Source organism: Corapipo altera, unplaced genomic scaffold, assembly GCF_003945725.1.
Source record: "Corapipo altera isolate COAL_440 unplaced genomic scaffold, ASM394572v1 44, whole genome shotgun sequence".
Lineage (NCBI taxonomy): Eukaryota > Metazoa > Chordata > Aves > Passeriformes > Pipridae > Corapipo > Corapipo altera.
In genome coordinates, this window is record NW_020884880.1 from 20,391,413 (window position 1) to 20,419,362 (window position 27,950).

At 41.4% G+C, this 27,950-nt stretch overlaps 1 protein-coding gene and 1 long non-coding RNA gene across 3 annotated transcripts in view; one reads left to right on the forward strand and one right to left on the reverse strand.

Annotated features, from left to right (window-relative positions):
* Nucleotides 1-27,837, forward strand: CMTM7 (CKLF like MARVEL transmembrane domain containing 7). Of its 2 annotated transcripts, XM_027639391.1 has the most exons (5): nt 1-226; nt 20,280-20,453; nt 23,238-23,336; nt 24,380-24,461; nt 24,798-27,837. In XM_027639391.1, exons 1-5 carry the CDS (start codon nt 65-67, stop codon nt 24,809-24,811), a joined length of 531 nt encoding a protein of 176 aa, XP_027495192.1. In that variant the 5' UTR covers nt 1-64; the 3' UTR covers nt 24,812-27,837. The 2 variants fall into 2 exon arrangements, with proteins under 2 accessions (XP_027495192.1, XP_027495193.1); XM_027639392.1 differs by lacking the exons at nt 24,380-24,461; nt 24,798-27,837 and adding an exon at nt 23,995-24,315.
* LOC113945338 overlaps nt 17,474-27,950 on the reverse strand; it is an 11,970-nt gene continuing 1,493 nt past the window's right edge. Inside the window, exons 2-3 of the long non-coding RNA XR_003527050.1 lie at nt 17,846-17,897; nt 17,474-17,520 (exon numbers count right to left, since the gene is read on the reverse strand). This is a non-coding gene — a long non-coding RNA (uncharacterized LOC113945338). The remainder of the gene's footprint in view (nt 17,521-17,845; nt 17,898-27,950) is intronic.

The following is a 27,950-nucleotide window of genomic DNA, read 5'->3' on the forward strand; positions in this document are numbered from 1 at the left end:
TCCCATCCCGTCCCGTTCCCCTGTCCCGGGACGGGCAGCGGCGAGAGCGGGTTTGGACGGAGCCATGTCTCACGGGGCACGGGTGATCCGCACCGGGGTGAGCAGCGGGGGCCCCGCGGCCCCGCCGGCCCTCACCGTCGCCTCCTCCTCGGCGGGCTCGGACGCGGAGCTCATGGACGGCGCCTATTTCCGCTCCTGCGCCGGCATGCTGAAGGTGGCCCAGATGGTAAGGGGCGAGCGGGGAGGGGGCAGCCCCTGGCGGCTGTCGGGGCTCCTGTCGGGGCCCTCGGAGCCCTCCGCGGGTACCGCGCTCATCCCTGCGGGACGATTCTTGTGGCGACGAGTCTGGAGAGCGTCGTCAGGGGGTGTTGGGGGCCGCAGCTCCTTGCGGGTTTCGTCGCTGCCCCTCAGCTCTGGCAGTTCGCAACTTTACGGAAAGTTCATGTTCCTCGGTCTGTCAGAAGTTGCCTTTGCGTCTTCCGAAAGCAGCGGCGAGCATTTCTGGTCGTTCAGACGAACATGCAGGAGCCTAGAGTAGCCAGTATTAACTTTTTGCCATTAATAACGATGACATCGTGCTGCAGTGCAACACCTCATTCCTTAGCAGTTTTTGGAAGAAAGCTGGGCCAAGTGCCTGTGCCGACAGGGATCTGGTAAGGGTGAGCACCACAGCTGGGACTGCCGGTCCAGCTGGCTCCGTGCCCTGTCTGTCAGAGATCTCCAGGCGGTGACCTAGTGACACGGGGAGGGATGTGGGAGATGTATGGCTGAAATTCAAAAGAAATCAATAGCAGAGTGCTGCCAGAATTTGAGCTGATGCCTTAACTTGACTTAGTGCAGGAAATTTAGCTCCATGCAGATGTGGAGAGGATTAACAGATGGATAGGCTCTTTCTTATTTCTGTGGCTCACAATCATCTGTGGAGAGATTTGTCTCCTTAATTACAGTAGTAGCAGTCAATAATGCCTAGGAAAGAGCATGGAAGACATGGTGCAGCGATACCTCCATACATACATTTCCATCCTGCAAAAACTTGTACCTTGACAACATTTTGTGCTGCAGTTGTTGCCTTCATCTTTTATGAGCCCCCAATGCCTTTTTTCCCCCTACCTTTATTTGTCCAGTCATTTTTTTAAAGTTGTGTGGATTACTAGCATCCAGGTTCCTAAATCAACATTAGAAGGTAGGAATCATTTTGTTCTAGATTACTGTGGAGTAATATCAAATCCTGAAGTTTCTCTTTAAAAGCTGCCCAGTTTCTTCCAGTTCATTATTAGCCATCAGCTGCCCTTAGAGATGAGCCTTCATAGCAAGAGGCAAAACTGGATGTGACTGGTCATGGCTACCTGCACCTGCTGAGCGTTTGTCCTGCGCTTGTGAGACCTCAAACTTGTCCCTCACTATGAATTCTGTTTGGTAGGAACACAAACAGTTGTCTGCTGCCTTCTTGTTACTTGGGTGGTTGTTCCCAAACCACTGAGTGCATCTGGAGAATCTTTTCAGAAGACAAGTGTCATCCTTTTGAGCGTGTATCTACATTGCAACTGAACCTGTAGCCCTAAACCAATAAACTTGTACTTTGCTTTTTGCTGTTACCCCTGTGGAGAGAACAGTTCCTTTTATGGACTAGAAATAACTAGTCATCTCTGCTCTCTGTTGTGCTGTGGTGTCACTGCAGCTATGACAAGTGACTCTTAAAGCTAGCATGGCATGATGATTTGTGCTGTAATGTCAGTTTTTGGTGCACATATTAAGTGTGCGCATACTTTACATGCTTTACATATTTTCATGTACTAGATGTAAATCTCTGTAATTTTATGTAATACTTCACATACATTACATAAAGTCATATTTTATCAATGGAATTCAGTATAAAACTTATCAGAATTTAAGCAAGTGGCTTTCTGCGGTGACTTTAATAAAGGTTAAAATAATGTAAATTGTTTTCCCTTTGCACTCTTTCAGCTTCACATTCTTATATTTTTTCTGTTTTCTAGTTTGCCTGTAAATAGGAGTTACCTCAGGTATTCAAGGAACTTTTGGCACATGAACTTCTTTTAATATCACATATCAAAATAGTGTCTTCTTCTCAAATAATTTCACAAGAAAAATAAATGTTTGTGCTGTAGCATGTAGAAATAACCAGGATAGGTTAGTTCTAAATTAACTCTTCCACCCAGTAAAATAGAGAGAGCGCTAAATATTTTCACAACTCTCCTTTATCTCTTCTCAGACAGTATTTCTCTATATCCACAGATCCATTTATGTAAGCATTCAGTTCTTCTAGTATGAAGTGATGGCAGTATCTCATTTCTTAAAAATTTTTTTGTGCTAAATCTATAAACATTCCTGCACTGGTGTTAATGTGGCCGGTGGGACTGTAGTCTTACTGAGAAGGAGAACCATTATGCTGGCAGAGTGCATAGGTAAGGTCTTTTGGGTTAGATATATGTCACACTAAGTTGTGTACTGTACATGATCAATTGTGATGTGGGTATGAAGAGGAAACATTACAATATTTGTTATCTCCTTTCTTCCTCAATGCCTGTTACCAAGAAGTAAAGGATATGGTAGAAAGCAAGAAAGAAATATTTTGTCATTTACTGTAATGCTAGAGGCTGTTTGCTGTGCTTGCAAGCTAAAAAAAAAAAGTAAATTGATTGTATGTATATGTGCATTAAGTGATTCTAATAGATAACAACAATATGCTATGGAAATTATATGAAAGAAATAAAAGATAATTTTACAGCTGTTCTTCTGTAAGACAGAAGGACTAAAACTCAGGAATACTGAAGAGATTGTGCAATGTAACTTGCTGCTAATTTCTGAATGTTACCAGTGCTTTCTCTTGAAATTCTGGGTGCTGTGGTGTCTAGCGTAGAATGAAATTAGGAAGAAAAAAAAGTGTTTCTTGTTTGTAAGCCTACACAAATTCCTTTACTTTTTTTGCTAGAGAATTTCTTTAACCTTGCAGAATTATTATAGCTTTGAAAAGAGAGTGTATTTTATGCATTGACTTCAGAGTTTAGGGAATGGTCTGTAAATATTTTGAAAATAAGATGGAAGAGATAACATAGTTATGTGACTTGTGTTTTTTGTGTGGTAGTAAGACAGTTTGAAACCTGCTTTTCCATGTGTGACTGTGATGTAAGTTAGGGCACCGTTTCAAAATCCAGGCTGAATTGAACCTCTCATGTTAAGAGGAAGTTACAAAGCATCTTCAACATCTAACTTACTTCAGCTAGTTTAACTTGATGTTGTTAATATAGCTTTCACTTTTTCTTTCCTTTTTTTCTTCTCTTTTTTTCCTCCCCTTTTTTCCTCTCTGTTTTTGGTGTTCTTTGGGTTTTTGGGGGGATTTTTGTTGGTTTGGTTTAGTTTGGTTTGGTTTCATTTGGGTTTTTTTGGTGTTTACAGTTTTGCCAAGATCTCTTAGATTCACAGAGATACATGCAGGATCTGGGATCCCAGTGTGGCCACCTTCGTTCTATACTAGCAGTGTACTAAGTAAGTGAGTGAATGTGTATCAGTGTGCACAGTACACTTAAACCAGAGAAACTAAATGACTTGAATTTTAGCCAGCCTGACAAAAGTGACACACGTGGCAATCTTCAGCATGTTGCACTATCTGTGCTGATTTGTTTGAAGCACATTTGCTCTGTGTCCGTGCTACTGCTGGCCTGTTTTATTGTGAGACTTTCTAGGAACCTGTGTTGTTTAGCTTGGCAAGTTCTCAGTAGATGGGTTCTTGGAAACTTCTTGAGGCATCCTGTGCCCTTAGAGACAGCAGTATGAGTGTGCATCCGTATTGTCACCAGAGTGGCTCAAATGCCAGTGTTAATAGATCCAAACAAGTCTGATTCAGCTGAATTTCTTGTAGAGCTCTCATGTGCTTTTTATATTTTTACTGCTGAACTCCGGAGGATGCCACTGATGCTGTATTGGACTGGGTCCTGCTTTCAGCACAGCCCATGTTTGACACTGGAGCCTGTGTATCTCACCATCTTAGGCACTTGGCTGGTAGGAACAGCTGTGGTTGTATCACCTGTCCAGAGTGTCTGATGCAGAGATTTGCAGGAGCGTGACCACTCTAGATTGAAGAGAGAAAAGGAGTGCTGAGAGCTCACATGTAGAAGAGCCAGCACAGCACAGCACGTGCTTGTGTAGTTCTTTCAGGCTTCTCAAGCTGTTCTTGGACCACTCCTTTTTTCTGGACTGAGAGATGTGGAGTAACCCATGGCCTTCTTTGCCTCTCTTTCACCTCCTTCAGGTTGGGCCAAGCTAACTTTGGTCACAGTTCAGACTGAAGACGATTGTTCCCACAATAACACTGTTGCTACTGTTAAAATAGTTCTGTCACAGTAAGCAGAGACTCAAAATACAGCGTGTTTTAAGCTAAAAACAGTGCTGATTCTGTAATATGAGCCAGGAAAGAGCAGTTTCACCAGACAGAAGAAAATCAAAATTGCCTTCTCAAGGCTGAAGAAAAGATTTACAAGCAATTGCAATGTTAAAAAAGGATAAACTCAATAAAAGTTGACTTAACAACATCATTTTAACTTGTTAAAAATGGTAAGGCAGTTGTTAAAACTTTTCTGCTAAGCATCTATTTCATTTCCAAAGCATGTCTTGACAAAAGCAATGACATACTTGACAAGTGAATGAGCAACAAGACAGTCTGTAATTCTGAGTAACTTTGAAGTGTGCTGAAACCTCTCTGGGCTATTTGTATACTAACACACAGTTGAATAATAGTATTCAAGAGAGTATTCATTCATCTAACACTGAAAGCTAGAAAATGCTGGTAGTTAGGTTGCTAGAACCAAGTTCTGTCTCTGAATGTGCTGTATCATATCAGACAAATTTACTGGGGAGCTATATTTAGAAAAAGTTGAAATATAAAAAGAAATCAAAATCTGCTTTGAAAGAAAACAATTCCTAATCAAAACCATTGATACAAGCAAAGGAAATTCACAAACGCAAATGATGCTTGGAATGATGTAAGAGCTACTCAATCTTCTGACTTGATCTTGAGACTGAAATGTCTTTCTGTCCATGGAGGTGATTGAAGTAAAACATCTTAATTCTTTTCAGCAGTGCGTCAGTAACGTCATTTTGCCCCTATGGTAATAAAGCTGCTCAGTCAGAAGAGAGGAATTTTGGTGATATGCAGAGATGCTGAAACTGTAAGCCTGTCTGTGAGTCCTGTGTTGACTGTGCTTTCTGGTGGATAGAGGAAAACCACCCAAAAATGTGGAAGTGTCTTCAGTCTGCAACTATGTGATAAACTACTGGCTAAGAAATAAGACGTGTTTTTAGAAGCAAAGTTATTTTGAGGCCAAGGTCAGAGTTATGTGTTGGAGCTGCTAATTATTTTTGATGTTCTGCTATAAGCTGCCGTAAAGTTGACCTTGCTGGGCATATGGAGCAAAGAGAGAGAAAAAATTATCCTAAGTCTTAGATAGCTCCAAAGAAACAGGAGCAGTAAGGAATGTCTAAGCCTACTAATTAAACCCCATAGGACTGGGGAGTCCTGTTATTTCCACTTTGAGAACACCAAAACAGGCTGGCTTGGCCAGTTGTACTTTTTCCGTGCCTCTGCTCTGGGTGGCCATTTTACAATTTCTGTCCAGGTATTTGCGTAAGAGCTGGGAACAAACAGTGTGTTCTCTGCATGTTAACCAAGGCTTGGTGGCAGGCTGACAGAGGTGAGGCAAAACTTCACAAGCAACACCACTTTAAGGAATTTTCCCTTTCTATTTTGTCTCCGTGCAGCTGTTCTCAGCTGCAATGATGCAGATGTTCTCCAGGTTACACAGTACCAGGGAACTAACGGAGCTTTACTTGTGCTCTCTGGATTTCTTTTTTCCATGTGAGTTTTTAGGGAACAGTGCAGCCATAGAGGCTACTGTCAGCAAGAGCAAGTGTCTGGCACAGAAGGGCAGGAAATACATAAGCTTGAAGTGGTTCCATGTGTTTCAAACCACAAGCTGAGAATATAGTCCCTTTTCTTTTTCTCTTGGGCAGGAGAAGGTTTTGTACCATCTGTTTTAATGTCTATCTATTTCAGCAAAAAAGAAACTAGTAATTTTTCTGATGTTGAAACCTCTCTAGAAGGCTAAAAAAGTCAACTCCAGTACATTTTGTAAAAAGACAATTGTAGTCGTTATTAAACACTAGTGTATCTCTGTTCTGAATGTCAGTGAATGTTCTATTTGTATCCTAAAAGAGGCTTCCTAAAAGCACAAAGTTGGAGCTGTTTTTCACTGCTCATCTGACTCATCCGTTAGGATTTGTTTTAATACATTCATTAGCAACCTGTGTGCATGTAGTGCTCTTTCTGTAGAGGTAATTTAACAGGGCTTAACAAACATTTTCTGAAACAACAAAAAAAAAGAAATGAAGCCCAGAAATTTACCACATCACCTGAGACATGTTTAGTATGCCTGAAAGAGCAGAGGGAAGTACTGGGAATGGTTTCCTGTCACATTTGTTTTATAGGAAGTTAAATTTGCAAATGTCGTTTAAAAATCTTAATCAGATGCACATTATGTCCTTGGATAATTAAGATATGGTGAAAAGCATGAGTTCTTATATCTTTTAAGATGTGCAAGAGCAGTGTATTCCCTGTCTTCACTCTGTTTGGAGATGATGTCTCTTTGAACATCCTCCTCTCCAGCCACACAGTGACACAAAACAGCGGATCACTTGTTTACAAGTTCAGTCTCCACGTGCTCAGAGCCTATAAATGATAAAGAGCATCTTGCCAAGTGTCCTTCACTGGATTCTGGGGCTGTATATGTTCATTTTGATCCAGTAGAAGCCATGGCTGTACCTCAGTGAGAGATGCATACCTGACCCTGAGGCTCTGGTGCCTGCTGTGCATTACTGGGATATTGTCCCCCAAAGCCAGACAGTGTTTGCTTCTATGAGTAAGTGTTTCCTCTGCTCCCCTCCCTGGGGAGTCCTTGTGAGGTATTCACTTGGTCCTGTGGCTCAGTTGTCTCCTTTGTCACGTCATGCGTGCTGCTGTGGCCTTGTCCTGCTATTATGTGGTGATATGTAAAGTATACAGCAGCCAGAAATTGCTACTTTCTGTACTCAGAGATCCAACTCTGAAACTGCTGTGATTTCCTTTCATCCACCTGTGAGCTTCCTCTTCTTTGTTTAACTCAGATTCTTAAGGGTCATTTGGTGAATGTAATGGCTGGGACAGATGTGCATGGCTGGTCAAGGCTAGGTGTCTGCAGCTTTCAAAGCCAAAACAAACTTGGCTACTGTTTTTGCAACAATAGCAGCAGCTGTGCTGCTTAGGGCTTCCTCTTCTGCTCACAGCTTCCCATAAGGAAAATGGGAGTGTGATGATGACAAGATTGAGAAACTACCTTCAGGGGGAATTTTCTTTTAATGTTTTTGGTGGTTTGTTGTTTTGTGTTTTTTTCTTTAAAAGTACCACTAGTGAGTTCAAGAAACAAGTGCTGACTGATGGGAAAGAAGTATGCTGTTAACATGAGATGACCAGCAGCAGCTGCAGAAGAGCAGAATTACTTAGTCTATTTTCCTTAAGTCTGTAATCATGCTCTGCAAGAGCTCTTTTCTCTGTTTGGGAAAAGCACAGTCCCCAGTTGCTGCTTCTCACCTGCTGGCTAGTTGAGCCTTTTGGCAATTGCTTGAGTATACAAGTTCCTAGTAGACATAGGAGTGCTGTCCCAGCGTGTTTGAGAGGCCTGCCAGTTTCCAGGTAGTCACTGAAAGCTGTCAGCTGCGACAATGCCACAGGGGAATCTCATCTATTCTCATTTTTCACCCCTCATTCACTGCCCTTCACTTCCCTGGCACCTTGCCAAGCATCAAGTGTCTGCACATAGAGAAGGTCATTCTTTTATGTGCCAAGGCCCAGGCTGATCCAGCAGCCAGGTTGTGAAGAAGCCAGTTGATCTGGAAATTATCATGATGTTTTCAGGAATTCACACCTGTTTTTTCCTGATAAAAATTATGTTATGCCAGCACAGCTAACAACATGGACTTTGGTGATGCAAACAAGTCCTCCTCTTATTCAAGGAGACCTTGCTCAAGGCCCCATTGACATAGCTAGCAAAGCCTTTGCTGGAGATGATAGATGTGAGCTTTTGAACTGCTGTCTGTGCGACTGCCAGATGTCCGCGCGGTGTTCTCTGAGGCAGGGAGAGCTACAGCAGGTGTCAACTGACGATTTGAGTCAGTCAAGCACTAAATGCCTCAGACAGTGAGAACAGGTTGTGCTGTGAGCAGCATCTGTAAGGGTGAGTGATGAATAGATCACTTGCTGAGGGCTTCTGGGTGGAGGCACTGAGACTTCACTGTGTGGTTCGCAAGTTATCTTTGATCTCGATAACAACTTCCAGGAAGATGAGATTGCTGGTTTTTTTTTTTTTTTTTGTGCATCTAGTTGGATAGGTTAACTAGAATGATTGTTGCCGTGAGGTACAGGTTTTATGTTATATATTCCTATCTGAGTTTTAAGTAGCTGTTTGTTGCTAGATACGTATTGGATATCCAGGTCAAGGCAGAAACTTCGCAGCTTGTTGTGCAGAGTTTGTGGATGTTTGTTAATAATAAATAAATACTCTCTACCCTGGGCATCAAGCAGCCAGCCAGTCTGAGCCAGGCTTGGCTGGTCAGCCAACGTGGGCTCCTTCTCTGTAGATGGTTCAGAGCCATGGATTCAGAAGTGCTTTGTTTCTCCAAGGAGCTCATCTTTCCAGCTGACTTAAAGGAAGTATGGCAGGTGAGTCTCCTGCCCACAAGGAGGGCTTCCTCTCTAGACCCAGTGCTGGTGAGCTCTTGCAGCTGGCTGCTTTTGCAGCAACAGCCTCAAAGTACAAAGTTCTCCAGCAATGTCTACGTACCCTAGGTGTGTTTGAACCTCCATGAGCATTTATATTCTGTACATCATTGTTGGATTCCATTCTACCATACCTTAAGACAGCTCAAACCTCTTAATTTTTAAGTTCTGCCAAACCCACTTGTGCTGGCCTACAGTTCTCCTCCCAGTCCTTTTTTTTCTGTTGCCTCGGAAGCACCTTCTGTGCTTGAGGCGTTCTTTCTCTGTCTGCAGTGTGGACTGTCTTCTCCTGTCAGTCTGTCTGAATCTTGTGTTTACCAGATCAAGAGAACAGTTAACGTGGCTCTCCAGGAAGATCTAGATGTTGGAAGTGCTTGTCTTGCAGAAGAGAGAAGTAACAGTCACAACTTGCTGTGCAATTTTTTAATCTGGAGAGATTTGGTAATATTAATCCCTTCATTTTCAGTTGATATCAGCAGATACTCCACCTTTTACTAGAGGACTCTGGAGATTGCAATGTTTTTTACTTCCTATAATCTTATGAGTTATGATATAGGGATTCTGCCTACCATGCACGGTAGATGGTCTTTTACAGTGGAGCGAGCTACAGTAGGAGCCACGTGCATGCGTGCTTTTTGCAGCAGTCAGGTTGTCTTTTCTAAATAGGCTTGTTTGTGTAAGACACACATTCCCAGCAAGCACCACAATGTAAGGAGGGCATAGAGCACAGGCTGAGCCAGGGATTGTATTTTTGCATCTGCAGAAAAAAACCCCGTTATATAGAGGATGTGTCTTTGCTCTTACCTGAAACAGCAGGTTTGTCTATGATTTGGGGATTATGACTTGATGAGAGAGACCACTGGAGCGGGTGGCAGGCTGGCTGTTTCATGGGGGCTGTTTCTTGCATAGAGAATTAATTCCTTATTCATGGAGGAACAAGCTGTATAGGGTTCTTCTGGCTTTATCCAGAGTAGTCCTTGCTGTCATAGCAGGTGGCACCTCTTTGAAAATCAGAGGGAAAGCAGCTGTGATTCCCAGAGTTAGAACCCTTCTGGGGCATTGCCAGTATTTAAAATTCTGTTCCTATCCTTTGCAGACATGCTAACAGTCAGTTGTGCTATTAATACTGTTTTGCAATGAGTTTTATGTGTTTTGGGAATTGTTTGTAACTTGCATATGGCCCTTGTGCAATGTTACTTAGTTGCTGCAGTATTTTGAGTGTTGTGTGTGCATCTTTTTTATAGATTGAAAAAACTTACTGATAATACTTTTACAGTTGAAATATTTTAAATTTAGGTTGATTTTTGAAACAAATCTGTTAAAATTGAATTGGTAAGAAGAAGAAATAAAATTATGAGGTTGTTGTTGATAACCTTTTTTTTTTTAAATTAATTCACTACCTGATGAGAATATAGCCTATTATTTGCCATATAACTATGAAATCCTCAGCTTTCAGTTAATAATGTGCAGGATTATATGGTGCCTTTCAGCGTGGTGCAGTGGTGGTGCAGGCAGCTGTGGAAATTGAGGCAGGGAACTAGTTCAGCTGGCAGGGGCGGGATTGGAGTCTTGTGATCAGTGGTAGGCAGGACTTAATTGCAGCTAGTCATTACAAAGAATTGCCTTTTTAATGATCACGGCTAACACCCTGCAACAAGGGCTCTTTAATAATGTCCTTCATTTGCTGGTTCTGGGATTACCCCACATGCTTTTCTACCATTGAGGCCTGTGCCTGAGCAGATAGATAACTTCGTATTAATGGATAAAGAAATCTGCTTCCTTGTGCTTAGGATTGTCCTCTTATCGGAGTTGTAGAGGGTCTGAATAAGATTATTTTGTCTTTTCTCACCCTCCCACCATTTTTATCTTCAATAAATAGCCTGTGGATGGTGGTGCACAAGGGAAGTCACTTATCAGAGGCCAGGCAGCCTCCTCATTTTAGCAAAGCAGCCAGACAAGAAGGAAATCTGCCCAGACGCAGGGGCTGAAAGATTATTGTGCAACCAAAGACTGACTGCTTCACAGAACCATGCACTTGAAGGCAGCTGATTTCATCTGTCATTAATGAAGTTTCAAATGGACTGTGCCCTTTATCTTCTTTTTCTAGAAGGGGTTTGTCTGTTACAGCTCACATTTCCAACACTGCCCTGGAAGAAGGAAATCTTGATTACAGCAGCAGTCAACATTGCTGCTTAAATTGGCAGAATTAGTCTTGCATGATCTACAGTTGTAACCTTGGCCTGCACTTTGCTCATCTTTCTGTTTTGGGAAGCTGTTAAAAAAATTACTTTACTCCGCCAGAAGTATGTACTTAATAATATGTGGGTGTTGCTTCACTGTGTTGAGGTGTAACATTTGGAAATGTACAGCTGCAGTCAGTGACATTTCTCTGGGGCATGGTTATCCTGATTGGCTCGCGTAGGGATGGAAAATTCCATTTACCATCTTGGCTGGTGTCATAAGCTGGAAACTTTGACTTTTTTTTCATTCAAATACAAAAAGAATTTAGCTCTTGTTGTATTGTTCTTTTTTAAAATGGCTGTGATGAAACAGGATGAGAGTCAGTGCTGTCCCTTGCCCCAAATCTGTAGACACAGTTTCTGTACAATTGCTTGCACTAGAACTTGGCTAAGTTTTAAGAGAGTGAAAATCAAACAGGTTTTATCGATTTCATGGGTAATTCTCAAGGTCCTTCTTTTCTCATATTCAGGAGGAGCAACATTTAAAGCAGTACAAAGGTTCATCAGTCCTTCAGCAAGTACAATGCATGGGAAAAAAAAGCACTTTCAGGTATTGCCGACTACCAGCTGAAGACTGGTAAAGCAGAGCTGCTGCCTACAGTCTTTGTGCAGGTGTAGCACTCTGCTGAATCCTATCCCCTGACATTTTTCCCCTGAATGGTGCTAATTTTTAGTTAGCTAATTGCAATACATGTCCTGATGCAAGAGACTGGGGAAGATAGCTAGGAAACATTCAAAGAAGGAATTGTGATGCATTGGGATGTATAGAGGGAAATTCGAGTGGGAGAGAATGAGAGAAATAAAGGAGAAGAAATACAGTGTAATGTAGGAAAGAATAGGAAAGGGGAATAAGCAGAAAAAAAGGAAAGGAAACACTGGAGACAAAAAGTTATAGCATGACTTCTCATGGGATAGTATAGTAGAGGGGAGTACAGTCAAGAAAAAAAAAGGAAAATATTCTGAAAAATACAAGAATGTTGCCTGGCAAAGTAATTAAATGAAGAGATAACACAGTGCTGGGTGGATTATACATGATGCTGTGTGTGTCATGGTATTATGATAAAACTTTGAGATAAGTGATATAGTGTTTTTTTAGAACTGGGCACCTTGAGGCAATTTTGCTTCTTATTAACATTATCTTTCCTCCCTGCAATTTAGTTGGCATTTCACATCTTATTTCTATATAGAAAAAGAAAATTATTATCCATAGTTTAAAATTACATGGTAAGACAGCAGTTTCAGTCTTTCAGTTCAGTGCATGATCTTGGGATTTGCAAAAACCATATTCAGTGTCTTTCTGCAATGAAGATTTTTAATACCATTCTTTGTCCTACTGCAGCAGCTAGGAATCCAGACAAGGGGTAGGCCACATACAACTGGTTAACTCCAGCCAGCAGCCAAACACCAGCCTCTCACTCACTCTCCTCCCCTGTAGGATGGGGAGAAAATAGAAGGAAGGCAAAAAGACCCCTGGATCAAGATAATGACAGTTTTATAAGGAAAGCAAAAGCTGCACACACAAGCAAAGCAATAAATTAATTCTCTACTCCCCATTGACAAAAGTCTCCAATGCCAGGCTAGATGGGGCTCTGAGCAACCTGGTCTACTGGAAGGCGTCCTGCTTATGGTTGGTGAGTTGTAAATAAATGGTCTTTAAGGTCTTTTCCAACCTAAACCATTCTGTGAGTCTGTGATTCTACGTGCAATGATTGCTTCGGAAGAGGAACACCATAACCTAAAACGTTTCCCCTTAAACCTCTTTTTCCTGAGCTTTTATCACTGAACACAACATCATGGTCTGAAAAATCCCATTGTTCAGTTGAGCCAGCTGTGACTTGCCTACTTGTGAGCCTGCTTTAGGGTAAGGGGAGGGAGGAGAAAGCAAGTGTTGCTGCTGTGCAGGCAGTGTTCAGCAGCAGCAGAAACACTGATGTGTTATCAACACATTTTAACCACAGAAAGCCCAGCACCACACGAGCTGCTGTGAAGGCAGCTTATATCACACCCACACCCAGCACACCACTGCTGTACACAGGCACAGTGGGATAGGGTAACCTCTGCTTCACAGTCATTAATGGAATTGGGAAAGAACAGCTGGGTATGGGTGAGTGATAATGTGCGGTACAGAGCACTCAGGGATGGTCAAGAGGATGAGTGGTAAAGTAGTCCAAGCTTTAACTTCCAGTTAGAAAACAATTTATTTGCAATGTTTTCTGCTTGGCAGGGTTTTTTGCAAAACTTGATCACAGTCTATTGTAAGTAAATAAATGACAGGAAAAAACCACACTAATTTCCATTTTACAGTGAGGTAGGGCTCTCATTTTTGTTTATCTTTTGTGCTGTGGTAGCCACAGATTGACCACAAAGTAAGTCTCAGAAGACCAACCTTTTGCTACTGTTTGCTTGTTCTGTGGCTTTCTCCTCAGATGATTTTCCCATATGCTTGTCTGTTACATCTGTGATCTGTTGATTGTTGGTTTGGGCTTTTGGAGGGGAGGACAGGGGAAGAAGGATGGGGTGTTTATCATTTAGTTTTTCTTTTTGGTGGGCATCTATTCTCATTCATACTGTAAAGGAAAACAGTCATCTTGCCTTAGATGTTTATTAGTCATTCTCAAAATTTTTGCCTTATTTTACATGTCTAAAGTGTTTTGAGGGCAAAAACCTTTAGCGAATGCATGTAAAGTCTTTATTAGTCCTCACTTGGAAAATGGGGGAGCTGAAGCAGTGAAATACATGATTTACTGAAGTTCAGACTGGTTACAAAACAGGTCAGGATTCAAGAGCCAGTGACTTTTAATTCCTCCCTTGTTGTGTTTGCCTGTGGAAATGGGCCTCTCATGCTCAGAACATTAGGCTTTCCTTTAGAGTAGGTTCCTGTCAGTATTGGAGATCATGCTGGATTTATGTTTGTGCAGGTAGCTGCATCTGAGGAAAATTTAGTTCTCTCCAAACATTACAAAAGAATTAAGTATTGGTAGTAAAGTCAGAGCTTTATTTATGACATCCATTAGAGCAGGACAGTAGAAAAAGATCATACAAAGCACTTGCACAGATTGATTCCTGGGTTATAAAACTGTTCTGTGCTCAGATAAACTACAGTCTTCTACCACATGAGCAGAAAAAGCTTAGTGGTGCCAGCTGGACTGTAGGTAACATGGAGAGCAAAACAAATCCTTTCCTTTGTTACCTGCAGGGCACTAGCAAGGAAAATTGTACCTGTAATCTCTTGACTGGTGGGCATGCACCTCTGCCCCTTCCTTACAGCAGGTGATTCTCTATTAGGCTTCTTTGAACTTGCAGGTTTGGCCCACCCCAGCTTTTCCATCTTTGCTGTGCATTCCAGCAGGATCCAGTGTTAGTGAAGGGAAGCAAAGCCCATTAGTCTGGAGATGAAGGCAGCTCTTGGGCAGTTTCACTGTGACCTCTGTGGCTGATGACAGGAATGGAAACTGTGGGAAGATCTAGCCACCAGAGAGGCTGAGGGTTGTGTTTCTGGCTTGCTCTGAGTCCCACCATCGTGGCCAGCCCACTCCTGGGAAGCTAGGATGTTTGGAGCTGAGCTTTCTCTGTAACCTAATTGTATCTGCAGGACTATAGCCAGCAAAGAGTGAGCACAGGGAGTTAGATGGAACTCAAACCATCTGAAATGAGAAGAACAACAGTATCTGGGCCTAATACTATGGGCCTTTTCTCCAGTATGCATTTGCCTTAGGAGTCATTGGAAGTTGGATCTTCTTGCCATATATAATCTCTTCTTAATACAAAGGTGTGATTCTTGTCCTTTCCTTAAGAAGGTGTTGAATTTTCCTGAAGTGGAAGATTTACTTCCTTGAAGTCTTGATACACATTTTCCTTGGTTTTTACTGAGTGTAATAGTGATCAATGGACTTCAGATGCTCATTCTTTGTCAGGGACAAGAAGAAATAAGGAGAAAAGCAGCTGATTTTTAAAAAAGAAACAGCATTTCCAGGGAACACTTCAAGTAGCATTTTATAGCACAGGGAAAGAGAATTTATCACTCTTGTCCAGTCCTTCCCTCTCCTCTTTAGCCTGAGAAGTACAGAAGGAAAGTGTGCCATTCTGAACAGACTGATGTAATGTCTATGAAAAGGAAGGAGGATTCAGGGAATTACAAATTGGTCATCTTCACCTCAGCCCCTGGGAGATGATGAAGAAAATCCTCCTGGAAAGGATTTCCAAACACATGAAGGACAAGAAGGTGATTAGGAGCAGTCAGCGTGGATTTACAAAGGGGAAATCATGCTTGACCAGCCTTACTGCCTTTTGTAGTGAGGTGACTAGCCTGGTAGGCAAGGGAAGAGTGATGGGTGTTGTTTACCTCAATCTTAGTAAGGCTATGGTCTCCCATAACATCCTCACAGACAAGCTGACAGGGTATGGATTAGAGAAGGGGGCAGTGAGATGGATTAAAAAGTGTCTGAATGGCAGAGTGTTGCAGAAGGTCATGGTACAAAGTCCTTTGAGGCCAGTAACTAATGGTGCACCCCAGGGGTCAATGCTGCAGCTGGTACTGTTTCACATCTTCATTAATGACCTGGATGATGGATCAGAGTGCACTCCTGGAAAATTTGTAGGTGATAAAAAAAACTGTGAGGAGTGGCTGATGAGCCAGAGGGTTATGCTGTCATGGAGAGGGACCCTGACAGTCTGGACAGATGGGAATCTCATCAAGTTCAGCACAGAGAAATGCCAAGTCCTGTATCCAAGGATATCTGAGGATAAGCCCCTCTGCACCAGACAGAGTGCAGGCCATCTGACTGGAAAGCGTTTCTGCAGGGAAGACCGTGGAATCTTGGGAGACTAGAAGCTGACCATGAGCCAACAATGTGCTTTGGTGGCGAAGGTGGCCAGCAGCATCTTGGGCAGCTTTAGGAAGAAGACCATATCAGGAAAGAACAAATTATGTTTCATTCTTTGGTAGAGCTGAGTTAACTTCAAATCAGAATGGAATTTAGGCTTGGGAACATTCAGTGTCATTCAAGAGCCAAAATTTTCTACAGGAATGTTGCAGAGGATGTGGTTACCTCATCTCCAGCTCAAAATAGAGAAGAGAATGCAGATTTACTCTGTAAGAGTCTTGCAGATTTTATGTCTTTTCTATCTGGTAAGGCATTGAGTGCCTCCTGGCAATTGCCTGACTGCCTTTAGCTGTGAGATAGTTCCTGATATATACCAGTGTCTCTAAACACGCTTCATGACTTCAAAAATCTGGTCCAAAGTAAAGTCAAGAAGTGGATTAATTTAAGCCAGTCAACTTCTATGAAACAGAGTAAATACAGAACTTTATTTAAATCCAAAAATCCCTCCTTGGAGTTGATTGATGTGTATGTTCTTTGTTTTGCTTCTCTGAAACCAGAAAGCACTGAAATAGTGTTGTCCTGCAATGTGTCCCTCACCCCTTTTGTAATGCAGGTCTGGAGCCTGGATATATATTGTGGAGCACATTGAAATCTTCTAATGAGACTGACCATCATTTGACCTGTACTTCTGGTCACACTGCCTTGCTGGCTGTTTGTTACATGTGTGTTGCTCTCACAGTCTGTGAAATGCTATATTGAAAGGGAAATAGCAGTGCCCTGGCTTTTTTTGTGCCCCCAGTTTTTATTTTCGAGCTGTATTAACCTCGTCCCCTGAGCACAGATGCATAAAGAGCAGTCGTAATATTTGATCACTTTAGTGCTTTGCCATTCGTTTCTCTCTCTCTCTGTGTCACAAACTGACTTCTAAGATCTATGTTGAACTGTATCCCAGACAGTTACATATTAATCATTTTATCATTCTAACCTCTGGAAACAGGAATCCCAGAGGGGGAAAAAATACAGTCATCACCCGGTATATATCATGATAAACCAATATCTGGTGAAGGAAGTTCAGTGTTTGTCACTTTTAAAGGACAAATGATATTATGTGGCTCTATATTTGTTAGCATTCTTTTTCAGCATGTGAGTTTTAAACTCTGACTGTACCTGCCAGCCATGCAGGCTGGCAATAATAGTGTGGCAGACAACTTTTATAAAGTTGTTTATAGGGTCCCCTTTGCACCTGTCCTGTGAAACAGAATTATGTGCCCCTGATCAGATGACTCTCTTTAGAAATTGCAGGTAAATCTCATGTTGCAAAATTTATGCTAAGAAAATAAACATTGAAAGAAATACCTCTTGCCATGGTTTCTTCCTACCTGTGTGCTGAGCCACATCTAAAATCAAAGAAGGAAGAATCTTTGCTAATTGGTTTTGGAGTTGTTTTAATTGTGAAGTAGTCTTGAAATCCACAGTTCTACTCCGTCTTTAGGAGCTGAGCAGATTCTTCACTGAATGGTTGGTACCTTGTATTTTCCTATTTCTGAGGAATATAACACCTCGGATGAATTTTCTGTTCTTGGACGGCTCACATTCTTCTTTATGCTTCTTCTCAGCTTTTTATACCTTTTAACTGAAAAGAAAAATACTTTTATGCTTCCATGAAATAGAAAGAACTGGATCTAGTTTAAAGTGGGTTTTTTTCCAGTGGTTTTAATTATTTGGATGATGGTTGTACTTCAAGGATCCTGCCCACCTTATCCTTTGTACACCGTAAAAAAATTTGCTAGTTAGTTGTTCATGCATGAAAAGAGCCACTAGGCAGATTTAATATTTCTGTGAATTAACGCTTCTTTCTTGATTTGTACGGTGTAATTGAAACTGGGAACTGAAGACACCTGAATAAGGGAGACCCTTTCTAGCCTTTGGTGATTAGGGAAGTACTGTCCTCATCCCACCTTTATCCAAGAGCAAGACTCAGTGCTTGCTGTGACTTCTTGTTGAGTCTTCCTATAGAATGAAATTTCATTAAATTCAGTTTTAAATTATGAAAATAATAGCTGTGTCTTGCATCACTTCAAGTGTTCTCCTACATTATAGGGCAAATGATCTCCTTCTGATTGTTCAAGTTATTCAATGGCTAAGTCAGACAACTCTTCTTAACTAACATTAAGATTCAAGAGACTGAGATGGATGGTCTGTGGCAGCCTGAGCCAGCATGGTACTCCCTACTGCCATCCTGCCTGCTCAGACCTTCCTATCTTTTCTGTGGAAGACCTAACTTCTCCCTCACACTTCCTTGCTCACCTGACCCTGCCTTGTGTGATGGCTGAGTCAGAGTAAAGCCATTTTTCAGTAATTCACTTTTCTGCTAGCTTTGTACACTAAGATGGCTCAGCACAGATGAATGGAGGAGCCAGTACATTAACAGGGAAAGAAATCAGGGTGGGAAGGAGAAGATGACAGGTGCCCTGGTCCCTCATGAAACCACTGCTTAATGTAGACCTGCTATATGTAGACACAGATTGGACAAAACTGCATCCAAATTACTTCAGAATTGAAGAACTGGGCCAGAGTTCTTTAAATGCTGAATTGTGGAGAGCACTGCTTTGTTGTCTTCTAAGTAATGTAGCATATCAGAAAGCTCTGCCATGCAGAAGGTGCAAGACTTTGTGCATTTAGGATTCCCCAGTGGTGAGGCAGTGAGACCCAAAGGTGAGGTGTCGTACAGATAGGAGCACTGAACGTGCAGGATGCTGCTCTGATGTTACACTCCCAAACCAGAGGGCAGGAACACATCTGGGGAGAGAGGGACTGAGCATTATCATGCATATTCAAAGACACCTGTGACCTCCATCCTTGAGAAGCACAAAGTATGATCTAACCCTGCATCTCCAAGTCCTATGTCACTTCCAAAGGTGAGAGGAGATGTAGGCTCACTGTAGTGCAGAATCCCATGACTGTCTTGGACTGAGCATCACTTACAATGTTAATATCAACTACTTGGACAAACACAGTAAAAATAATGGAGCTTGACTAGGTCTGGCAATAGCTTAGCCACTTGTATGGGAAAGAATCTGGAGCATTGACTTTTCTCTTTGAAGCCAGCTTTTCAAGGTGGTTCACTGTCAAGACATTGATGTGGCTGTTTGGATGGAGTTTGGTCAAGGTGACAAGTTCTTGTGAAGTTCTTTTGTGTGTATATAGCTTTTGGTTGCCCTCATGTATGCATATATTTAGCCTGTCCACTTAGAACTGAGCAGGTGAAACTTAGTTAACACTACAGCAGGGATAATCTAAGCTATATTGTTTGGGTGTTGGTTTGTTGGGTTTGGGGTTTTTTTGTCTCTTTTAATCTTAAGGAAATTATTCTGATAATGAATGCAGTTGGTTAGGAGTTTGGAAGATGAGTGTGCAGGAAAGGATGATGTAATCTTAAGGTTCTGGCTTCCTCAGATAGCTTTTGAATGTCTAGGAGAAACACTTAACATGTGAATCATTACTTCTTCTGATTGACTCTAGATGAGCTAAAAATTACAGTGGCTGAAAGCATGCATTGACAAAGTCTGTAATAAGAAAATATTTTAGTATATTTATTTTTAGTAGATTTATTTTGATCACCCAGGTTAGCCAGGCTGGTGGAAGCAGCAAGATTAGTAAACTAGACAAGTAGTTTCATATTTAAAAAAAAATGAAATAGCTTTTGTCCTTTGCAAGCGTACAGCTGACGGAAGTTGTACAGAAGCTTTATACTTTTATGTGGCAGTGTTAACATATTAAAGCTTTGGGAGTGGGGTGAATTAATCAATTCCCCAAAATGTTTGTATTATTTGCTGTGATGCTGCCTTATAATCCTCTAATACTCCTGCTCTGTAGGTGGTAGAAAAGGAAGAGTAAAACTGTTTAGCTCAGTTGCAGCCAGGTCATCTGCTTTTGCATGTGAGAAGTGTCACTAAATGAAAGTAAAGGTGCATCTGCTCATGGACAGCTCAATTTTTACAGCTTTCAATTATTTCCTTCTGAAAGACCGTGGGGTTTAGATGCTTCAGTCGCTGGTGCATCTCCAGGCATTCAGTTCTTTTTCTCCATTTGAGACCTCTTCTGTTGTACATAGAGACTTCTTCAGATTGGGTTCTTCAGGCTGAAACTGCTGCATTTCTTCTGGCAGTTGGCCCTTTCCCCACTCTTGATGGTTGCTTCACCTCATTTGTCAGCAAATTATAAAACATCGTTATCATGCTCATTACTTTGTCCTCCATTTTGTTGGGACCATCCAATTTACATTAGATATTTGTCTTATGTTTCTAAGTGCCATTTTGTTCTGCTTAAAATCATCTCCACAACCCTCTGAGCACCACTGTAAAAATCTTTAATGCACGTTTTGTCTTCCAGATCTCACTGCTGATTGGATTCATCAGTGTAAATCATTCTCCATGGACAGATTACAGTGCATACAGCTTCTTTCAGATTGTCACCATGTGCGATTTGGTTATGATTTTGTTCTTCTACGTTACCCACATCTTCAGGATCTACAGGAAGCTCAACTGTGTGAGCTGGCCACTTGCGGTAAGCCTATTACATCACCTGGTTTCCTTGCCTCTCTTGGGGGTTCACATCTCAATTTCTTAGTCCTTTTTCTTGTGCTATTTCACAATGATAGGCTGTCTTTCACTTGATTCTTTGTTACCTTGTAGGCAGATCCTTCTGTTATTAGTATTCAGTTCAGCAGATGCTCTAATTGTAAGGTTTTTTTGGCTGATTTGGATCTGATCCTGCCCTCCTTCAGACACATATAAATCCAGATTTACTCCAGGGAAGTCAATAGTGTTATTCTGAGACAGTTGCAAAGAAGCTACTGATTATCAAGCCTTCAGCAGATGAGTCCTAGCTCAGGTCATTTAAAGCAGCTAAGGGATTGCTAATGCTAAATCTAATGCTAAATCGTAGCATTAGAATTCGTGCACTACATCCTGTCCCAAAATAAAGTCTGTGAGTGCTATTTAAGTCAAATGTGTCTCTTTTTGGTACAGTTTTAGGTAACTTAAACAATAGCAAGAAATAGGAGCCTCAGCCTGATTGCCATAGCCTGGCCTTTTCTGGGATATCCGGCAGGATGTTCTGCTTCATTCCCACATTTCCTGTACACATCCATCTCTCATATCCTAGTGGAGAACTAACAAGCAGCATAGAAAATGTGAGACCTGAACTTTTTCAGTAGCTCTGGGTCAGGTCACCTAATAAAGAGTTCTGCATCCTAGTATGGAATGATGGATTCTAATAACCTCTTAGAACATACCTCCCTTACACATAGTGACATGTTAGTTCCACAGAGGAAGGAAAAAAGGAATGGGGAAAGCAAACTGGAGAGATGTAGAGGGATTTTGAAATCCAAGACTGGTTGGATGGCATTTAATGGAAATTATGTAAGTATTGTATGGATCTAAGATAACAGTCTGTCCATCCATCCACTTCTAACCAGAGAGAAAAATACAACTTTCTTTCTTTTTCTTTTTAGCTGAAGAACATGGGTAGGCTTTTTTCTTTTTAAATGTATGTCACCACTATCTGTCTCTAAAGGTACTTATTTATCTAGAAATAATACAGATGTAGGTATTAAAATAAAGGACTGAAGTAAGCTAATAAATGACAGTTTTGTAAAGCAGCATTTATTGTGTGCATTGCTGTAACAGGTCTATGCCATTTTGGCCTCTGCATAGGCTGCTTGTTTTTTTTTGTTTTGTGCTTAATCGTTCCTCTATGTTCCAGAGCCACTAGTGAGTTTAAGGCACTGAAGTTTGTGGCTGCTCAGCTTCAGATAGCTTTATGGGATGTGATGCTTGAACACTGCTGCTCTTTTACAAAACAAACAACTTCTTATCAGTCTCATATTTAAGTATCTTTAGAACAGAATAGGAAGACATATAAGAGACTTCGGGAAACTACAGGTAGCACTCAGATGAGTTTCCTGGCATGATTTCTACATTGCAGTCATGGGTGTGATTTGTAGTCAGTAAAGTTGCAGTGGTTCAAGAGGTGGTTCAGCGCTGACACCTTTTAAAGCTTGGAAGTATTTCTCCAGAGGGGCACTGTCTCAGCCCTGCCAGGTGTTGGTTCTCCACCTAATTTAGCCTTTGATGATTCCATTGAACCTCTGCCCATCCCTTGAATTCCTCTAAAGTAGTGGCCTGTACACTGCTTTATTTGCTGCCTCTAAGGAGGCAATGGTGTGTCTAATTTGCCTGCTGCTTCATGGACTAGTCAGAGAAAGGGTCCTTATGGAAATAATTTATTCTAGAAAATGCAAGGGTTGGGATCTTGATTAACTGAAACAAGGTTATGAATGAGGAAAGCAAGTTGCGGTCTCTCTACTTTATGGCAAAAATCCTTCTCAGCTCTTTATAAAACACCTGAGCAGAGGGACACTGGTATGATAGACTGTTTATCGTCTGGGCTTTCCTTGAACAATTTTGGGACTATATTCTATCTTGTGGTTTGAGATAGAATCTCTCCTCTCCCTTATACATGACGTTCCCTTGGTTCATGCGGATACAGTAAGCAGATATGCCCCTGCCCACCCCAGCCATGGACAAGAAACAACCCATGTTCATGTGCAAACACACATATTGGTTGCCATAAGCTTTGTGAGGATTCAGAATCAATCCACAGATAACCCCTGCTTGTAACAAGGTAAAATTGACTCCCAGACTGATACTCATCACACCGGAGAAGATCTTAAATGTGGTGCCTTGGTGCTGTCCCGGAAAAGCCCGTGCCATCATGTTTTACTGCAGTTGTGCTTTTCGTGGCTTCCCTCCTGTTTCGAGTCTTGGTTGACCTAAGTCATTAGTAAAGCCAGCATTAGATTCACTGCTTACTTTTTAAGATTATCAGAAGTAGGAGCATTTGGTTTTCCACTTATGGCATCTCATATAGGCTAGAGAAATGTGTCTTTAAGGCTTCTTCCTTCCTCCAGAACCATCCCTTTAGTGCAGTGCAATACTTGATGCAATAGAGACATGTTTCATCCTCAGTAATGAACTATATTGAATTGAAAGGATTGCATCCATACCCAGTAAGTAAACCTTATTCCAGTGACATTAGTAGATCTGAAGATTGTCCCTCTCCCCCTTTTTGAACAGAAACTGAGGTTTGGCACAAAATCCACTCACAAGGTGGGTTGTTAGGGTTTTTTTTAATATCGTTTTGCCTTTTTTTTCTTTTGCCTTTTTTTACTAGTGTTTTGTCCTCTGGGTTTGAGTCACTTCTGCCAACTTAATTTCTTTCTGAGGCATATCAAAATGCTTTCCTGCTAAGTTTCCCTTCTGATGCAGGCTGTGTTTGTCTTTACAGGAGTTCCTTCACTACTTAATTGGTACAATTCTGCTTCTCATTGGATCGATTATAGCAGCAGCCAAGAGTTACAATGTGACTGGACTTGTGGCTGGAGCGGTAAGACTGTGTTTATTAGTCTTGACATTTTTAAAATTGCAGTATATATATATATATAGTAGGGCATTGGAAATCTGTTACTTGTACTTTTATTTTCTTACAGACTTGCCTTGCTTGTGTCTTGATTGGGTGAACTACCTTCTTACTCATTTCAGTGAATGTTCTGTAACAGGTGCCAATAAAAATATTTTGTTGTGAGACTCCAGACTCACCACTAAAAGTGGGTATTTGTCCTGTCAGAGTGTTGAAACCAAAGGCTTCTGCTTTAACTCACAGGAACTAATGTGTTTAGGGGAAGAATTAAGACAAATAAGTTTTGACAAAAGGCTGTTGTAGCACCTGGAACTTACCTACAGAATTTCATCTCAGTCTTTGGGTTTTGATTGCCTCCTGCTCCTGAACAGAGACCTCTTCAAGATAGTTTCTCCTGAGCTGAAACCCACTGAGGCTCTGCACTAACTTACTGGAAGATGCTTTCTGCCTGTGTTGGCTGGAGGGCTTTGTAGAGAGAGGCATGACTTATGAGTGTGGGTGACAGTATTTTCACAGCAGCAGGACCAGAAATACAACTCCTCCAGAATAATGAATTGCTTTCAGAAACTTAGTCTGGATGATGCAAACAGACTAGAATACTTAACCTGACTTGTTTATTTGGCAGGCAGCAGGGAAAGACTTGTTTGAATGGGGCAGTAAAAGAACAGTACTCAAAGGTGCTAGAAACAGTCTTTTCTTTGTTGCAGAATCCTAGTGAGAAGTTTAGAAGGTGAGACTCCATGCTGCTGTCCAACTTTTTCTCCCTCTTTGTATATGACTCTTAGTCTGTCTGTCAGTTGTTGTTTTCACAAGACAAAACTTGCTATTATACTACAGGAAATTTTATTTTTTTAGTATTTTGGCAGAATGGAGTAAAAAAAATCACTTTTTTGGGGTCTGTTAATCTCATAAAATATGTAGCTGAATATACAAAAGTGTTCATACATGCATGGAATATGTGTCATCTAATGCTCTGTAAATATTTGTGGTTTATTTGTTTTCCCATCCAGACTTTCGGGTTCCTAGCTACAATACTTTGTATTTTAAGCATGTGGTCGTCCTACAAGGTTTCGTGCATCACGCAGTCAACAAGTAAGTATCGTGCTTAGTAACTGCCAGAATGCTTCCCAAAATGAATATTTATATTTTCTGCCAGAGGGCTGTGTCTACCTGAAAGGATTTATTAATGTCTTGGTTGTTGTTACTCAAAATTACTCATGAACCAGTAACTCCATATTTTTTGTCAACACAGAGGTATCACAGCTACTGAGAGCTGTAAACAAATAACTACAAGAGCAAAATAACTTGCTTCTTGCAAATACTGAATCTATCAACACTTTCTTTTCTCCCTCCCCTACCGCCTACCAAAAGAAGGTTTCCAGTGTGTTCCTTAATAAACTAGATTAATTTGTTTGTTCCTTTTCAAAGATGCATCTGTGTGACTCCATCATCTGTGCAAGATGTCTGCCTTACAAAATAGGATACCAAAGAGGAGCGTCCACTACCGAGGAGGGGGCATGGGTGTTATGTTACTAGCCTGGACAGCTGGTAGCTTTGGAAGATCTACTTGAATGCCTATGCAAAACAATGTTGTGAACCAAAGTATTTTTGCTCCCCTCCCTTCTCCCCACCCAAAGAAGTTTATAATGGAGAGCCTGCTTGTTTTGGAGAAAGACAACTTTTGTCTCACAAGCTGGGCTGTGGTCATGTCCAGCTATTTGCAATAAGTGCATTTAAAACTCATTTGGACAGTCGTTTGGTTCTCCTTTCAGAGGGATAGAAAAATTGCTTCTGATTTTCTCCATCTGTTTACACAAGGGAAGTCCTGCAAATTCCTACCTGATCCTTAACTTCCAAGGATGATTTGTTAAAGGAACTGTCATAAACTAATTTGTGCCTGGATACATGGACCCAAGTCTTTGTTACCTCTTTCTATCAGAACTATGGACTTTTTCTAATATCAGCTCAGTCAGCATAAAAAATTATGAACTGCAACCTGAATACATCACTGCAAACACTCCCTCCTAGCCCCAACAGTACATGATAAAATCGAGGATTTCCTCCATGAATTTTTACAGGATATTAGCAATCAAAGATTATTCTTAAAAACTTTCCCTTGCCAAATACAGGAAAATATGTACCCAAGAATATATGTTTAATGTTTTGTATCTTTTTTTTTCTTTTCACAGTAAGACCTGTTCTGTAGAAAATTTCTGTGCATTTCCCTTAAATTATTCTCTTTGGAACCTAACAGTGTTTATGGAAAGCCCATTGTGCTGCTTTCTCTTACATGTGGTGTGTCCCTTCCTCTGCCTCAGCTGGAATCCATGCTCCTGGAGACTCTGCCCAGAGCCTGGACAGACAGAACAGTTCAGTTTTGTCCAACCTGGTATGATCATGAAGTTCTATGTAACTTCAATGCTGAGACAATTCCTTCTTGGTACCTTTCTCTTTCCTTTTTGTAGCCCATCTTGGGAGACCTGGAAATTCTTTGCAGGAAAAAGGGAAGCGCAGGCCCCTCCTCCTCCTTGGTGCTTCTCCTTTCATGTCTAGCTGTGAAGTAGAGCTTGTACTTATATATTGGTTTCTTCTGTCAAGACAACTGCATGGTGGTGAAGCAGAAGTAGGATTTATACAGTTTACCAGGGACAATCTGGAGGAAAAAGCATTTTCTGGCCTGCTATGTACTTTTGAAATTCCGCATCAATACTGCTAAGTAATTTAATGGTCCTCTTGGAAAATTCTTTTTGTGCCTTGTAGCAGGTCAACACAATTGCTGTTTGTTATCACCTTTTTTTTTTTTTTCCCATCCCAATATGTGTATCTTTACTTAGAATTTTTTTTTAGCTCTTAGGCAAGAGAAATTGGCCAACTGCTTAAGTATCAACAATTTTGAGTAAGTAAATGAAAATAACTGAGCAGATCCCCCTTCTAAAGGTGCACAGCTTCTGTGATTCTTCTTGCTATTCCTTTTCATAAGTGCCCTATTTACAGCAACACAGAGCAACAAACAATTTGAAACTGCTTTAACATTAATATAGAGGATTATTCAAATAAAACTAAACAGGCAGTTATAATGTTACTGATTGCATATTGACTATTTTTTATTTCTTTACAATGTCCAACTCTGGCCTGCTTTTCTGCCCCATACCTTCAGATGATGTTTTGTGTTTGGTCAGAAATAGGGTGGGTTTTTTTTATTTTTAACAACCTGAATTGAGCATGCCTCAAAGACTCTCTTGCTTACGAGAACAAACATTCTTCTGAGCTAGAAATCCCTGTTAGCAGCATCAGTGATAGTGTAGCTTCCTTGCCCTGCCAGCACAGGACCAATCAAATGGCTGTATGGGACAAGGGACTTCATTCTAGGACATCGGAGTGAACATATCTGCAGAAGAAGGTACACACACACACATATATATGTATGTGTCATTTTTTGCAACAGGGGTGCTTGGATCACCAGTCCTTCTGCCAAGACTGACTTAACTACAGTTTTTGGAAACCAGCACTCTGACTGTAATTTGGACTGATATGATAGATATTTAAGGATACTCCCGTCTTCTGTTCCCCTGGAGGAACGATATGTGCACTGTTTTTCCTTCACCTCCTGAGATATCACCTCAGATAGAAAGTAGAAACATTCCTAAAAGCTTTAACCTCACTTGGCAATCCTGTGGTAAACCAGTGTTCTGCTGCAGATGGTGTGAATGCAGCTGAGGCCTCAGTGCTGCAGTGGTAGTAGGGAGAAGCACCTGCTACGGATTGGGACTGGCGTCTGAACTTGCTCTGAAGAAAAGGGTGTTGCCACTTTCTTCTGGAATGATGCCCTTTCTCCTGGCACTACACTAGCATTTTTTTTCAGCCTCTCACATCACTCTGTCACTTGTCAGCATATGGAATGAAAAAAAAAAAATCATGGAATTTCATGCAGTCTAACAACCAAAGAATTTCTGAACTATGCTCTGTGATCATCCAAAGAACATGTTTTGCTGCAAGTGCACTTGTTTATACTGGATCAAGAGAAATAAGCTACAGGTGCCATTTTGGTTTTTGTGCCTGTCAACAGGACTAAGGTATGCCTGCAGCGTTTGCTGTTATGACAGTGCTGGGTCTATAGACCCACCATATGCTCTTAATGTGGGATGCTTTCAGGCTGGAAAACTGACATCTCTGCTGCCAGAGTTTCCTTGCTTCCCCCAAATCCTCCTTGTTAAGCATGTCTACCAAGACAAGCACAGATTTTCTGGTATCACCAGCTCTACCAGGCATCTTTGAATGACAGCTCCATCTGGCAGGGAATTCGGCACCGCTCTACTATAGCTCTGCCAGCAAAAGGGTTTCAAGTTTCCCTCAGTGTCAGCCTGGTTCTGAAAGCTCCATCTGTCTGCACCTTTGTCAAATATGGGATTCCAGATGTTTTAGAAATAAACTCTAACTCTGTTAGCTATTTGGGTAATGTAGAAAATCAGATTGTTGTCCTGTTCATTTTTTTCTGTCCTCTACTGCAGCAGTGACTTTCTTTCTGGGGAGTGTCAGAATACGGCCTGTAACTGGAGGACAATAGGCAGAAGCCACAAAAGC